This window comes from Dipodomys merriami, unplaced genomic scaffold (genome assembly GCF_024711535.1).
Source record: "Dipodomys merriami isolate MVZ:Mamm:240054 unplaced genomic scaffold, mDipMer1.0.p SCAF_64, whole genome shotgun sequence".
Taxonomy (NCBI): Eukaryota; Metazoa; Chordata; class Mammalia; order Rodentia; family Heteromyidae; genus Dipodomys; species Dipodomys merriami.
In genome coordinates, this window is record NW_027206224.1 from 1,399,516 (window position 1) to 1,415,651 (window position 16,136).

At 38.3% G+C, this 16,136-nt stretch overlaps 1 protein-coding gene across 10 annotated transcripts in view; it reads right to left on the reverse strand.

Annotated features, from left to right (window-relative positions):
• Nfat5 (nuclear factor of activated T cells 5) overlaps positions 1 to 16,136 on the reverse strand; it is a 95,567-nt gene that overhangs the window by 13,219 nt on the left and 66,212 nt on the right. For 6 of the 10 annotated variants that reach the window (XM_070004693.1, XM_070004690.1, XM_070004688.1 and 3 more), the window contains 3 exons: positions 12,287 to 12,419; positions 7,435 to 7,518; positions 978 to 1,126 (listed from right to left, as the gene is read on the reverse strand). In XM_070004693.1, the coding sequence (XP_069860794.1) occupies positions 978 to 1,126; positions 7,435 to 7,518; positions 12,287 to 12,419 (366 nt within the window). The remainder of the gene's footprint in view (positions 1 to 977; positions 1,127 to 7,434; positions 7,519 to 12,286; positions 12,420 to 16,136) is intronic. The other 4 variants (XM_070004691.1, XM_070004689.1, XM_070004697.1 and 1 more) reach the window with 2 other exon arrangements.

The window sequence follows — 16,136 nt, forward strand, 5'->3', positions numbered from 1 at the left end:
TATATATGCTACTTAAAATTACTACTGTAAAATATATTTAGAACCAATTTTATTTTTTTTATCATTGAAAACAGGTTCAAGATTGACTCACTATGATAATGTAACTTCTGATTTTCAATATTGTAAGACAATCTAGGCCGGGCGCTGGTGGCTCACGCCTGTAATCCTAGCTACTCAGGAGGCTGAGATCTGAGGATCGCGGTTCAAAGCCAGCCCGGGCAGGAGAGACCGTGAGACTCCTATCTCAAATAAACCACCAGAAAACCGGAAGTGGCGCTGTAGCTCAAGTGGTAGAGTACTAGCCTTGAGCTGAAGAGCTGAGGGACAGCTCCCAAGCCCAGAGTTCAAGCCCCACGACCGACAAAAAAAAAAAAAAAAAAAAATATTGTAAGACAATCTAATAGGAAAGCAGAAGAAACAGCTACTGACATTCTTAGGCAAATTACAGGTAATTAAGAGAACATTAATTCTATAGTTCATAAATATCAAACTGAAAAAGAAATCATTTTGTGGATTATCAGTAACACTACAGTAGAAAAAGCAACTGAAACAGAAAGGAATTACAGAAAAGCACTGGAGGAAAACTGAAGTAAAAATGTTTCTACATCACGAAGTGCTATTAAATTAGTACTTTTCCTTCATTTTTTGAGACAAGAGCCTCCCAATTTTATCCTAGGTTGGACTCAAGATAGTCCTGTCTTAGCCTCTCAATTGCTGGGATTACACATATGCTACCATGCCCAGCCATTAGTACTTATCAATACTCCTTATCCCACAGGTATTAATTCCTCCACTTTTCAAATGGATACTGAAAGTTGCTTTGCAAGCACTCTTGCTAAAGTTCAAAGCATTGACTTTGAGAACAAAATTCATTACGTATATATAATGCAAAGTAAATGTGAAAAAAACAAGAAAAAGTAAACCTAACAATATTGTCTCTGAGGTGAAAATTTGGGGCACTAGTCAATGTAACTTACCTTAAAAATAGGGGAAGATCTTTTTTCTGCTGTTACTTCCATTGGAGTAACATCTTCAGTCTTAATCATACTGCTTGATATGAGTGGAGTGATCAGAGCATTAGGAAGAATATTTACCTTATCTAAGTTACATCCAGTAGTTTTCATTGCTGCATACAAATAAGTACCCACACAAAAAAAGAAGACAAGGAAATTAAAGTTTAAAATCAGTAAAATAAATATATGTTGTGTGAAATAAAATCACTAAAATAACTCTATAATTTGACAAGTCATTATCGATGTATATACATACATACACATTGTAGTATACATATTTATGCTACAATGGTAGCCTGATACAAAGAAGTGTATCAATATTTTTTTTTTTTGGGTCCGGTCGTGGGGCCTGAACTCTGGGCCTGGGCGTTGTCCCTCAGCTCTTCAGCTCAAGGCTAGCGCTCTACCACTTGAGCCACAGCGCCACTTCTGGCTTTTTTCTTTTTGCTTATGTGGTGCTGGGAATCGAACCCAGGGCCTCAGGCATGCAAGGCAAGCGCTCTACCACTGAGCCACCTTCCTAGCCCAAGTGTATCAATATTTACCCTCCCTTTTTAAGTATATTGATTTCTTCTTTCTATATTTCAAAGTACTTTTTATGACTGTTGAATTATTTCCAAGTGACTTAGCAGCTATTTGCAGGGGAAGTGCAGGAAAAAGTTTACTTATACTATTTTGACCTAGAATTCATGATTGTACTCTAACGAGTCTTTTTAACAATATCAAGTAGCATGAGAGATGCTACCATCTTTTCTTTTCTGCATTTCAACATGTATTTATTGAGCCTTACAATGTGCTGAGTACTGCTCTAAGCTGAAGACCCTGTGAAGATTAAAATGGGTACTGGAAATTATAGGCCAGTAAGGGATGAAAAAAAAATAATAAAGTATATATACCACCTATGGAGAAAGAGGCTCTTTTAAACAAATTCTGAAAATCTTTTCTTCTTCTTCTTCTTTTTTTTTTTTTTTTTTTTGGTAGCACTGGGTTTTGAACTCAGGGCTTTGTGCTTACTTGGCTTGCTTGCTCAGCTGCAATCCTATCACTTGAACCAGGCCTTTAGCCTTCTCTTGCTGGTTATTTTTGAGATGGAGGCTCACAGATGTTTCTGACTTTAACCTCAATCCTCCAGATCTGAGTAGCTAGGAATTATAAGTGTGAGCCACAAGCACCCAGCTAAGAAAGATACATTTACCATCCCAATGCTTATTTGAACTATGGAGAACATTGGTATTTATAGTTATTCCAAAAAACTTTAAAAGTTTTTCACCCATGCAAAATAATAGTATTTGAAATTTAGGATAGCAGTTTTTTTTGTTTTTTGTTTTTTGGGTCTGGTCATGGAGCCTGAACTCTGGGCCTGGGCACTGTCCCTTAGCTCTTCAGCTCAAGGCTAGCGCTCTACCACTTGAGCCGTAACACCACTTCCAGCTTTTTTTCTTTTTGCTTATGTGGTCTGAGGAATCGAACCCAGGGCCTCAGGTATGCAAGGCAAGCGCTCTACCACTGAGCCACCTTCCCAGCCCCATGTATTTTTTTGTCTGTTTATTTAAATAAAAGCATGTTGCCAACAGACAGCATTTAGCTCAAATATAAATGCTTGATTAAAATATGAATTAAAACCTTTAACAGGCCAGGTAGTGGCTTTTATCTGTAATCCCAGCACTTGGGAAGAGAAGCGGGGAAGGGGGCTGAAACAGAAAAATCTTGAGTTCAAGGCCAGCCTGGGCTACACATAGTGAGATCCTGTCTCAGAAAAAAATAAAATCAGTATATCACACACACGCAAAAAGACCTAAGAAAGCCCAACATAGTAGATAGTAGCACATGCCTATAATCCCAACTCTTGGAAGGCTGAGGTAGGAGAACAAAGAGTTTGAGGTAAGTCTGGGCTACAGCCCAGCTACAGTTTTTTGTGGGGAAACCTAAGTTGCAATCACTAATGTTTTCTTTAGCTCAAACCTTGAAAAAATCACTCACTGTCTCTAAGCCTTGGCTTATTCACCTGTAAAATAACTGAACTGAATTATTCTTTATGGTTCCTCTAAGCTCCTAAATTTTATCATGTAGTTGTAACTAGTTAAGAGAAAAGAATATACTCCCAACTGTTCTTTATGCTCACTCAATTAACAACTCCTTACAAAGTCAAAATACGATGAACAAACATTTTATTCCTAGGTCTTTTAAACATGCAGAATTTTTGTGCAATTTATTGGTTTATTCTCCAATCTTCTTGTACCTATACCTAGAAAATTTTCTAGAAACACCAAGAAACCATTAACAGCAGTATATACATATACTGTACCGTATACTTCATTGAGTTATTTGGTATTATGGATATACATATACCACTGAGTAAAGCTTTCTTTTAGAGAAAACCATTTTGGGGTATGAAGTTCTAAATTGCATTGCAACTGATGGCTATTTATAAGAGCCATCCTTTATGCTCATAAACTGACAGACTGAACTGAAACTCCCTTGATTCAACTACTTAAAGGTAATTTTAAAAAAAGCATCCTTCAAGGATTACTGCCATCACACAAATTTAAAAATCATTGATGCTTCTTAGTCTTCATCATTAAAGTAAAGCCAATTAAATCTCCACACAGCACTTTAACTCAAGAACTAAAGCCCTGATTTCAAGGAATCATAAAAATAAACTATTTGTCAAAGAAAACCCCTAGTCCTGAAACCTATTTTTTAAAACTGGTCAGAGATTTCTAATTGTTATATTTATTTATATTTTATTTGTTTTAGGTAGGTCTCACTACTCTAGCTGGCCTCAAACTCACTAATGTAGTCCAGATGAACCTTGAACTCATGATCCTCCTGTTATAGCCTCCCAAGAGTTGGGAATTATAGGCATGTACTCCCATGCCCAGCTTTAATTGTTGTAACTAAAACAACAAATGTAAAGTTTAAACTGGTAAAATTTAGTATCCAATTTTGCTTCATAAAATTATATTTTTTTTTGTCTTTTTTTTGTGTGAACATACTGTACAGAGGGGTTACAATTACATGGGCAGGATAATGCATACATTTCTTACCAAGCATTGCAGCCTCCTCCTTTGTTTATCCTTCACATCCCTTCCCAGCCTCCCCCCTCACCCCCCGAGTCCCAATCCTTCTCCCCCCCATAAAATTATATTTTATCAATTTCAATTTATAGATAAAGCAATCATCAAAATAAGAGGGTCTCAGTCAGGTGCTGATGACTCATGCCTGAAATTCTAGCTACTCAGGAGGCTGAGATCTAAGGATTATGGTTTGAAGCCAGCTTAGGCAAGAAACAGTGACTTTTATCTCCAATTAATCACTAAAAAGCTGCAAGTAGAGCTATGGATCAAGTAGTAAGATAACTAGCCCTTGAGCAGAAAAAAAGAGAGAGAGAGAGAGAGAGAGAGAGAGAGAGAGAGAGAGAGAGAGAGAGAGAGAGAGAGAGAGAGAGAGAGAGAGAGAGAAAGAAAGAAAGAAAGAAAGAAAGAAAGAGAGAAAGAGAGAGAGAGAGAAAAAGAAGAGCTTAGACAGTGCTCTGTAGCTCAAGTGGTAGAGCGCTAGCCTTGAGTTGAAGAGGGACAGTGCTTAGGCCCAGAGTTCAAGCCCCACAACCGACAAAAAAAAAAAAAGCTTAGGGACAAGTGGCCAGGCCCCTAAGTTCAAGTCCCAGAACCAGCACATGTAAAAAAGAGTAATAGCCATGTCTTTTTCTTTGGCTGGTAAGATTTTGATTGAAGTACTAAATGTTTTTACAAAGTCTGGAATTCTATGAAAGCAATATCCTATTCGGGAGAACAGGATAACTAAAAGTTGGCACTAACTAACTAACTAAAAGTTAGGCCATATTATTATGGTCTATTTATTAATACTAAGATATTAGTTTTATAAACATGATCTGAATTTTTTTCTCTGATATGTTTATACACTGATGCTCAATTAGCTCTTTCTTTTCTTTTTCTTTTTTCTTTTTTTTTTTTTTTTTGCAATACTGGGGTTTGTACTTAGAGCCATGTGCTTGTTTGCCTGCTACTTTTACCACTGGAGCCAGGATCTCGGCTATTTTGAAAATGGGAGTCTAGTGGACTTTTCTTTTCTTTTCTTTTTTTTTTTTTTGCCAGTCATGGGGCCTGAACTCTGGGCCGGCCTAGGCGCTGTCCCTCAGCTCTTCAGCTCAAGGCTAGCGCTCTACCACTGGAGCCACAGCGCCACTTCGGCTTTTTCTGTTTATGTGGTGCTGAGGAATCGAACCCAGGGCCTCATGCTTGCAAGGCATGCACTCTACCACTAAGCCACCTTCCCAGCCCTTCTAGTGGACTTTTCTACCCAGGCTGGCTTCAAACTTTGATTCTCTGGATTACAGTACCCAAGGGGTTACAAGCAACAGCCACTAGGACCCACTCAACCAACAGTATTTTAAAAATCCTAACTATGTGAACTTGGGCAGAGTATCTAACCTCTCTGAATGTTTTTCTCAGCTATAAATGTGAAACACTGTATTATCAATATAAGTAGTTTGGAAGATCAAACAAGATGATGCCTGTGAAAAACTTAGCATACTGACTACCACTTAATATATGCTTGACCAATGTTAGTTAGTTATCTATAGATCTGCGAATTTTTCATCAGTTAAATTTGGTAACTAAAATTGATAATCTTAGTAGTTAATTTACTACTCCACAATTCCTCTTTAAAGTATGTTGGAAAAATGTTCATGGCCAAAAATTAGCATGGTAAGCTATACTGAACCATTCAATATGTGAATGTTGAAGTTTCCTACAGACAAAAAAGGTGTCATTGTATTTAATAAAACTTATTAAGTGTACTGTGCCTTTTGAAAGTATTTAAAAGTTAATTTTTAATTACTAAATAAAAATTAAAATTAATTTGACTTAATCCATAGGAATTCATGAAAATATAATTTAGAAAATGATTTATTATTTATGAAAATGTAATTTAGAATTTACAAAAATGTAAGTAAGGGCAGGATTTAAAAACCATTCCCTTAAATAATTGTGCTTTCACAATAAAGGCATAAATGCTTCATTATTGTAAATCAAAACTATAATCAAAGTAGAAATCTGTTCATCTGCCCTACCAGATTAAAATATACAGGAAACAAGTTTATGTTCATTCTTTTCTTCTTCCTCTCTTTCTCCTTTCTTTTTTTCCCTTCCTCCCTTCTTTCCCTGTCTTACTTTTTTTTTTTTGAGACAGCATCTCAATGTGTGTCCTGTCCTGTCCTCAAACTCACAAAGCTATTGTCTCAACCTCTTGATTGCAGGGATTAAATGTATTCTCTATGTCTAGCTTTTTACCTTTAAGAGTTTTAATATTGGGGAATAAAAAACCAAAAACTCCTGTAGACCAATGTATCTTTTGTTTTGGTGTTTTGGTACAACTCAGGATGTCCTTGAACTTGTAATCATCCTGCCTTAGCCCTTCAATTATTGTACTGAATGAGGGAACATATCAAGTTGAAAAACAAGTGTAAGGGCTGGGAAGGTGGCTCAGTGGTAGAGAGCTTGCCTTGCATGCCTGAGGCCCTGGATTTGATTCCTCAGCACCACATAAGCAAAAAGAAAAAAAGCCGAAAGTGGTGCTGTGGCTCAAGTGGTAGAGTGCTAGCCTTGAGCTGAAGAGCTGAGGGACAGTGCCCAGGCCCAGAGTTCAGGCCCCATGACCAGACCCATAAATAAATAAATAAATAAATAAATAAATAAATAAATAAATAAATAAATAAATAAATAAATAAATAAATAAATAAATAAATACAAGTGTAAGCATTCAGTAAAAAATAAACTTAAATTGGTTCCAGTATTAGAGGTTGAATTCAGAGCCTTACACACTCACGTGGCATTTTTTTTTTTTTTTTTTGGTTGGTCGTGGAGCCTGAACTCTGGGCCTGGGCTCTGTCCCTCAGCTCTTCAGCTCAAGACTAGTGCTCTACTACTTGAGCCACAGTGCCACTTCTGGCTTTTTCTGCTTATGTGGTGCTGAGGAACTGAAGCCAGGGCCTCATGCATGCAAGCCAAGCACTCTAACACTGAACCACCTTCCCAAGCCCCAAACTTGGCTTTTTTTTTTTTTTTTACTGACAGCTTACACTCTACCACTTGAGCCACACTTAATTAAGGTCCAGCCTTTTTTCTGGTTAAGTAGCAATAAGAATTTCTTGGACTTTTCTGCCTGGGCTGAATTAAAACTGCAGCCCTCAGATCCTAATTTCCTGAGCAGCTAGGATACAAGCATGATGAGCCACTGATATCTGGGAGCATTCACTAAATTTAAACAAATACTTATTTTACAATATGGAAGATACCCTGCTATGAGTTACAAATACATAAAATAACAAAACACTAAGGTTTCCTAGAGAAAATAAATGGGATCACCTAATTGTAATTTTTGAGAAAAATCAAGTTGGTACCTTTCATGGCCTCTTCAAAAGAACAAGGTCTTGCTGGACTAGATATTTCCTTCTTCACTTTTATATTCAAAGCACCAGCTGCTGCTATTTAAAAAAATAAAGTTCATGTATTTATTTAAATTTATTCATCCTAAGAAATGTGAACCTTAAAATTCTGTAATTGGAATATTTTATCATAGAGCATCATTGACTTATTTGTTTGGCAGAAATTCTATGCTGAGATTATTTTTTTGTAACAAGTAGTTACAAAACTCACTAATCTCCAAGTGATAAAGCATATGATCACTTACCAAAACAAAATCCTCCTTGTAACCTATACATGTTGACAGTATCAGCTCAGTAGAAGACTGATATAAAATCAGTTAATATTAGAATACTAGCAAGAAAATTTTCATTTACTTAGATATACTAAAAATGCTAATTTGAAAATATTAGTAAATGTTTAAGTTAAATCAAAACAACTGTGATGAACATACTAAATGGGTAATAGTATGAATATTTGGTAATAGGAAAATTAAAAAAAATAAAACTTTTACTAGCATTCCCTGACAGCTGATGGGATCTAGTCACATCAATTAAATCTTCTATGACAAGATTGAATTTAATAAGCCCAGTAAGAGAGATCATTTCTAAGCCAGCTGCCAGTGGCTCATGCCTGAAATCCTAGCTACTCAGGAGGCCGAGTCTCATAGTTTGAAGCCAGCCTAGGCAGGAAAGTACATGAGACTCTTTTTTTTTTTGGGTCCGGTCATGGGGCCTGGGCACTGTCCCTCAGCTCTTCAGCTCAAGGCTAGCGCTCTATCACCTGAGCCACAGCGCCACTTTCGGCTTTTTTTTCCTTTTTGCTTATGTGTTGCTGAGGAATCGAACCCAGGGCCTCACGCATGCAAGGCAAGTGCTCTACCACTGAGCCACCTTCCCAGCCCGTACATGAGACTCTTATCTCCCATTAACCTTGAGAAAACTGGAAACAGCACTGTGGCTAAAAGTGGTAGAGTGCTAACCTTGAGCAAAAGAGCTCAGGCACAGCACCAGGTCCTGAGTTTAAGCCCCACAACTGACACCCTCCCCATTTCCCCATCCCCACAAAAAAAAAAAAAAAAAAAAAAAGAGATCATTTCTAAATGATGAAGTTAAATAAACTGCAAATAAACTAAGTCTGGTCCAAATGTTACACACTGATTTTCCAATGCATTTTAATTAATTAAGTTGATGATTTTTTTGAGACAAGGGCTTGCTATGTTGTCCAGGCTAGCCTTAAACTCTTTATTCCAGTGCCATACTTCTGAGTGCTGGGAGTAATTGCAAAAATCAAAGATTTAAGAATAGAAACTAATACCTGGAAAAAATGATAATTTCTACTTTTTAATTATTACTAATTTGTGTTTATAGCAGCAAAAACTGGTATGAACATACCATTCCTATAAGAATCACCAATGTAGTGCCAAAATAATGTCTAACTTGCTTTCTATGTCTCAGACTCAAGTACAAAATTAAAGATACTTTAACATTTAAGCAAATGACCCAAGTACACAGAGCACACACATAAAATGCATAATCTAGTGCTGTATAGCTCCAGAAGGAACATTTACAATTGGTGCTGTGTGAAGCCAGGATATGCTCACTGAGTCCTTTTCCCCAATCCAATCTTTGGACCATGTTCTAAGTACACAGGAACCTTGAGTATTATTTTTTGATGGACTGAACGTATGGAAATATTACAATGAAATCCATTTTCCCTTCCTTTTTTTTGGTCGTGGGGCCTGAACTCTGGGCCTGGGCGCTGTCCCTCAGCTCTTCAGCTCAAGGCTAGCGCTCTACCACTTGAGCAACAGTGGCATTTCTGGCTTTTTTCTTTTTCCGCTTATGTGGTGCTGAGGAATAGAACCCAGGACCTCATGCATGCAAGGCAAGCGCTCTACCACTGAGCCACTTTCCCAGCCCCTTCCCTCCTTTTTTAGTACTGGTGAGAGCCTTGTGTTCTACCACTTGAGCTACATCTCCAGTCTGACATTTTGCTAATTAACTAGAGATGGAACTTGTGGACTTTTTTGTCCAGGCTGGCTTTAAATTGAAAGCCCAGGTCTTCCGAGTAGCTAGGATTACAAGAATGAATCAATAGTCAATAGTGCTTTATACAATGAAACTTTTTTTTGGTCAGTCCTGGGGCTTGAACTCAGGGCCTGGACACTATCCCTGAGCTCTTTCAATCAAGGCTAGTTTTCTATCAATTTGAGCCACAGCTTCACTTCCAGTGAGACCCATTTCATATTACAAATGTATGTTAACTCAGAAATTAAAAAAGTAGAAACAAATAATACTTGGTCTTTGAGTATAAACTAGTATTCTTTCTCCTATTTGGGGGGGGGGGGGGAGTTGTAGGGCCTGAACTCAGCCTGGGTTGAGGAATCAAACCCAGGGCCTCATACATGCAGGGCAAGCACTCTACCACTGAGTCCTTCCCAGCCCCTCTCCTATGTTTTTTGAAGCCAGAATAATTCTAAATTTTAAACTTTGCCTTTTTGGTATTAAGTTTTTACTTGTGACCTTTTATTCTGTGACAAATAACCAGGGAATTTCATTCATGCTATAAACTGTCTTGTATCTTTGTAGCACACTAGTGAAAAATAACCAATGTTGCAAATTTCAATTATGACTAAAAAAAAGGAACAGACAAAATGAAAAAAAAAAAAAGTAATTGTTAAGACTAGGTGTAACTCTGCTTTAGTTACTGTTTCTCTTTTTTTTCTTAGATCTTGAATTCAGGGACTTGCACTGGCTTTGTTTTCTTGAGACATGTTTCCAGACTAACTTTTGCTGGTTAATTAGAGAGGAAGTTTTGTATTCTTTTCTCCCTTCAGGTTTCAGCCTCTTGAAAAGATAAGATTACATACATGAGAAGTTGGTGCCTGATCTGTTTCCCTTTTTTTTTTGTCTGAATCTTACTATATAGCCCAGGTTGGCCCTGAAATCACAATCCTTCTGCCTTTGCCTCTTAACTGTTAGGATTACAGATATGTGCCACCAGCCTGCTTTTCCCTTTCATTTTACATTTTTGAGACAGGGCCCAGGTTGGCCTAAAATTATTGGGCTCAAGTGATCCTCCTACCTTAGCTTCTTCAGTAAACGTAACAGAAACCAAGCCTAGACCAATGTGATATGCAAAGAGTTTCCATTTCTAAAACACTCTCCTACCTTTTGTCCTCTTCAGGCAACTAAATGAATGCAGGCAATAATTTGTAAGTCACTCTTTTTTTTTTTTTTTTGTCAGTTGTGGGGCTTGACCGCTGGGCCTGGGCACTGTCCCTGAGCTCTTCAGCTTAAGGTGTTGCCACCAGCACCCAGCTGTAAGTCACTCTTTAACTAGATATATTCTAAACTTTTAACACATCAATTGTTCCTGATATTTTTATTTCTAAAGCTTTTATTTTACCTAAATGTTAAAATTTTATTTAAAATATTCATTAGCAGTCTTTGACACTTTCATATTTTCAATTACCACACCAAATTTATCTCCTACGCCTCTCAAAATGCACCCCCAGGGCCAGGGCTGTAGTTCAGTGGTAGAATACCTGTTTGCATTCATGAGTCCCTGGGTTCAATAATCATCCCTCCCTCCCCCCACACACAAACATCAAGCTAAGCCAGGTGCTGGTGGTTCACGCCTGTAATCCTAATTACTCAGGAGGCTGAGATCTGAAGATCGAAGTCCAAAGCCAGGAAAGTCAGTGAGACTCTTATCTCCAATTAATCACCAGAAAACCAGAAGTGGCACTGTGACTCAAAATGGTAGAGTGCTAGTTTTGAGTGAAACTCAGGGCAGGTCAAGCTCCACAACTGACAAAAAAAAAAAGCTAAATCTAACGATTTCTCAAGTGACACTTTCAATTTTTAGCACATAAAAGAACTCAATGAGGGCTAGGAATGTGGTTTAGTGCATGCCTAGTATGCACAAAGCCCTATTCAATTCCTCAGTAACACATAAACAGAAAAAGCCAGAAGTGGCACTGTGGCTCAAGTGGTAGAGGACTAACTAGCCTTGAGCAAAAGAAGCTCAGAGACAGTGTCCAGACCCTGACTGGAAAAAAAAAGGAACTCAATGAAGAGTCATTATTTTTTTGAGGTACTGGAGTTTGAACTCAGGGCCTATTGCTTGCTTTATCACTTAAGCAACTTGGCCAGTATCTGTTTGCACTGGTAAATTTTACAGCAGGGTCTCAAGTTATGCCTTTAAGGCACATGCCATTATGCCCAGCCACTGTAGGTTCCCTTATATTTGGGATGATAAGTCCTCACCACTGCACTCTGCCATTGGTTAAATGGAGTCTTGAAATTTTTTGCCAGGCTGGCCTTGAGCTTCTGTACCCTTATCTCTGGCTCCCACGTAGCTAAAATTATAGGCCTGAGCCATCATACCCAGATGAACGATAATTTTTACTGAGAATTAACTTGTAAGATAGCTCTGAAGAGTTTGATCTCAGAGCTTTCCTCTTCTTTTCCTTTCCCTCTCTCCATACCCCCCCCCTTCCAAATAAGACTGGTTTATTAGGAAAATAAAAGTACAATTAAAGGGGTGAGGCTGGCAGTGCAGATAAAGATTGTGCAGTGCAGATAAAGATTGTGCCCTATCCTCTCTTGTATCATTAAAGTATGAGAGAAAATGATTCCATTAAAGTAAGAGCCAAAATGATATTATCTTTTAGGAAGTAATGCCCCCACAAAACAAATTAATATCAATTTTATCTTACTTAGTGAGCAATTTTTTGGTTTTGGCTGGCTAATCTTCAAATTGAAAACAAAATGTAGAAATTAATTATTCACATTAGTTGAGAAATTTCTCATTTTGACATACCTGGGTCTGGAGTGTAAGTGAATGGCTGAACATCATGAGATCTTCCAGCGTTGGTCACCACATATATTCCCACAGATACAGGTAAAGTTATATGTTGGTCATGATATGGGGGAACTTTCACAATAAGATGATTCTAAGAAATAAAAAAGGACAAAAGTCAGAAAATAAGTGGTATTTAAGTTTAAAGAATAACATGTAGTTCCTGTTGGTTGTAAATTTTTAAAAACTCTGATTAGAACAAAAAGAATGTATTTTTATTTTTTTATTATTTTGGGGGGGTGTTTATGTCTGAGACAAGGAGTCAAACTCTGTACCTCATGCTTTAACTCACTGGCTAGTGCTCTACCAACTGAACCACACCTCCAATATCTTTTGATTCTTTTTGTTTTTGTTGTTGGTTATGGGGCTAGAACTCTTGAGCCTACGTGCTGTCCCTTAGCTCTTCAGCTCAAGGCTAGCACTCTACCACTTAAGCCACAGAAGCACTTCCAGTTTTCTGGTGGTTAATTTGAGGTAAGAGTCTCGCGGACTTTTCTGCCCAGGCTGGCTTTGAACCTCGATCCTCAGATTTCAGCCTCCTGAGTAGCTAAGGATTATAGGCTTGAGCCACCAGCACTGAGCTATCTTTTGATTCTTTTTGAAACAAGTCTCACTATGTAGCCAGAGTACTGGGATTGTAGTCATACACCAAGCTCAGGTGGACAGGTTCCAGGTCTTCAGTCTTCTGATTTCTTTTTTTGTTGTTGTTGGTCATGGGGCTTGAACTCTGGGCCTGTGACTCTGTCCCTCAGCTCAAGGCTCAAGGCTAACCCTCTACCACTTGAACCACAAAGCCACTTCCAGTTTTCTAGTGGTTAATTAGAGATAAGAGTTTCATAGACTTTCCTCCCTGGGCTGGCTTTGAACTTGATTTTGGGGACCAGATGGCTCTGGCAGCAGTAGGGCAGAATGAGCTCTACCAGGTCTTTTTTTTTTTTTTTTTTTTTTTTTTTTTGGACGTGGGGCTTGAACTCCAGGCCTGGGTGCTATCCCTGGGCTCTTCAGCTCAAGGCAAGCACTCTACCACTTGACCCACAGCACCGCTTCTGGTTTTCCGGTGGTTGATTGGAGATAAAGAGTTTCATGGACTTTCTTGCCTGGGCTGGCACTGAATGGAGATTCTCAGATCTTAGCCTCCTGAGTAGCTAGGATTATAGGTGTGAGTCGATGGCACCCAACCTAATCCTATGATTTTTTTTTTTTGGGGGGGTCCAGTCGTGGGGCCTGGACTCTGGGCCTGGGCTCTGTCCCTCAGCTCTTCAGCTCAAGGCTAGCGCTCTACCACTTGAGCCACAAAGCTACTTCTGGCTTTTTTCTTTTTGGCTTATGTGGTGCTGAGGAATCGAACCCAGGGCCTCATGCATGCAAGGCAAGTACTCTACTACTGAGCCACCTTCCTAGCCCCTCCTATGATTTTTTTTTAATTTTTTTTATTGTGAAAATACTGTACAGAGGGGTTACAATTACATGGGCAAGATAATGAGTACATTTCTTATCAAGCGTTGTAGCCTTTTCCTTTGTTTCCCCTTCCCATCCTTCACCCCCCCCCATGATTTCTTTTAAAGTAAAAATTAAAATGTTTAACACCCTGTACCTTGTCAATGTCATCTTATTTCCACTGACTCCTCCAGCTTACTACAATCCAGCACACTGACCATTTCAACCCATTCCTTTAATAAGTAAACTCATGTTGTCTACAATTACAATATTCTTCCTCCTTGTAAAATGTTAAATTCCTTACCCATTCTTACATACCAATGTCATCTCCTTAGAGAAGCTTGCCTGGATTATCCTGGTTTTTTTTTCCCCACCAGTATTGGGGTTTAAACTCCTGGCTTGACACATGGTTGGCCTGGCAACACCTCCAGCAGACTTTTTACTGGTTAACTGGAGTTGGAATCTCTCAAGACTTTTTTGCTCAGGCTGGTCTAGATCCATGATCTTCTGGATCTCAGCTTCCTGAGTAGTTAGCATTATGGGCATGAGCTACTATCACCTCACTTCCATTGTATTTAAAGTAGTATCTCTCTTAACATGATTATGTAAGTATTTATTTCTGCAATGGAACTTATCTCTTGAACTTACTGATTTACTTTTTACTTTTTCAAGAGGGGGAGATACTCTCTCCAACCACAAGAATGTAAGCACCATGAAGAACTACGCTGTTTTAGTTTTCACTGTTTCCTCTGTTAATATATACCATATACAAATATACTTAAACATATTTGTTGGATGAAAGGGAAAACCTTTTTCCAGTACCAGAGAACAGAATAAATGAGTTTGTAGAAAGAATAAGTGAGTTTGAGGCAATCCTGGGCTACATAATGAGAATGTGCCTAAATAATAGTTAATTTCTGAGGAAAAAATATGCCACTAAGAGCAAAGAAGTTGCCATCTGTTCTGTACAGCTCAATGTGACAGTAGATCATAGTATATCTTACTACTTCTAAGCCACTTTAATTCTCACTTAAAGTCAATGAGTTCAGTTTTTTCAAACTCCAGGAAATCAAAAATTTTAGTGGTCAATGAATCTTTATTTTAAAAAATGGGGTGGAGCTCATAAATATTTCACAACACTTATTCAAGAAAACTACATTTCTCTGAAGATAAAGTCAAGTACATTTGACTTTTTCTCTTCTTCTCTAGTAAATTTGAGGAATACAAAGAATCCTAGGAAGCAAGGATTATATTTTATGTCTCTTTCTCTTTCTATTTTTTTTTAACCAATGATCTGACATACAGGTGGCCAAGGCTGACGATGAGTAACTGATAAAATTTCTTATTTAATCAGACTACAGCTGGTTGACTCAATTGAAAAGAAAAGAAAACAAATGAGACCAAATAAAGGTTTCAATATCTGAGCATTCAGTTTGTTTTTGGATCATCTTAATAGTCTTTGAAATAAATTCACATTATGAAAATAAGAGTTAATCAGGGTATGGTGGCTCATACCTGTAATCCTAGCTACTCAGGAGGCTGAGATCAGAGGATCACTGTTCAAAGTCAGCTAGCCCGGGAAGGAAAGGCCATGAGTCTCTTATCACCAATAAACCACTCAGAAAACCAGAAGTGGCACTGTGGCTCAACTGGTAGAGGTCTAGCCTTAAGCTGAAGAGTTAAGGGACAATGCCCAGGCCCAGAGGTTCAGCCCCCCCCCAAAAAAAAAAGAAAGAAAGAGAAAAAGAAAGAAAGAAAGAAAGAAAAAAAGAAAGAAAGAAAGAAAGAAAGAAAGAAAGAAAGAAAGAAAGAAAGAAAGAATTTAAAGCTCCTAAAATAACTAATATAATAATGCCTCCTAACTTAGCTACTGTCAAAACACAACAAAAGATACCCCTTTCATCCCATCTTTTTTGTGACAATGTTCGAGTTTGAAGTTTGCTCAAGGGCTGTCACTTTACCACTTGAGACACAATTCTACTTTCTTTTTTTCTTTTTTTTCCTGGTTAAGAGTCTTGGATTGGGGCTGGGAAGGTGGCTCAGGGGTAGAGCGCTTGCCTTGCATGCATGAGGCCCTGGGTTTGACTCCTCAGCCCCACATAAGCAAAAAGAAAAAAAGCCGGAAGTGGCACTATGGCTCAAGTGGTAGAGTGCTAGCCTTGAGCTGAAGAGCTGAGGGACAGCGCCCAGGCCCAGAGTTCAGGCCCCATGACTGGACCCCCCAAAAAAAAAAAAAAAAAGAAAAAAGAGTCTTGGATTTTCCTGCCTGGGCTGGCTTTGAGCCATAATCTTCAGATCTTAGTCTTCTAAGTAGATAGGATGATTACAGGTGTGAACCACCAGGAAGCATCTGGCCTACCCACACTTTTAAATC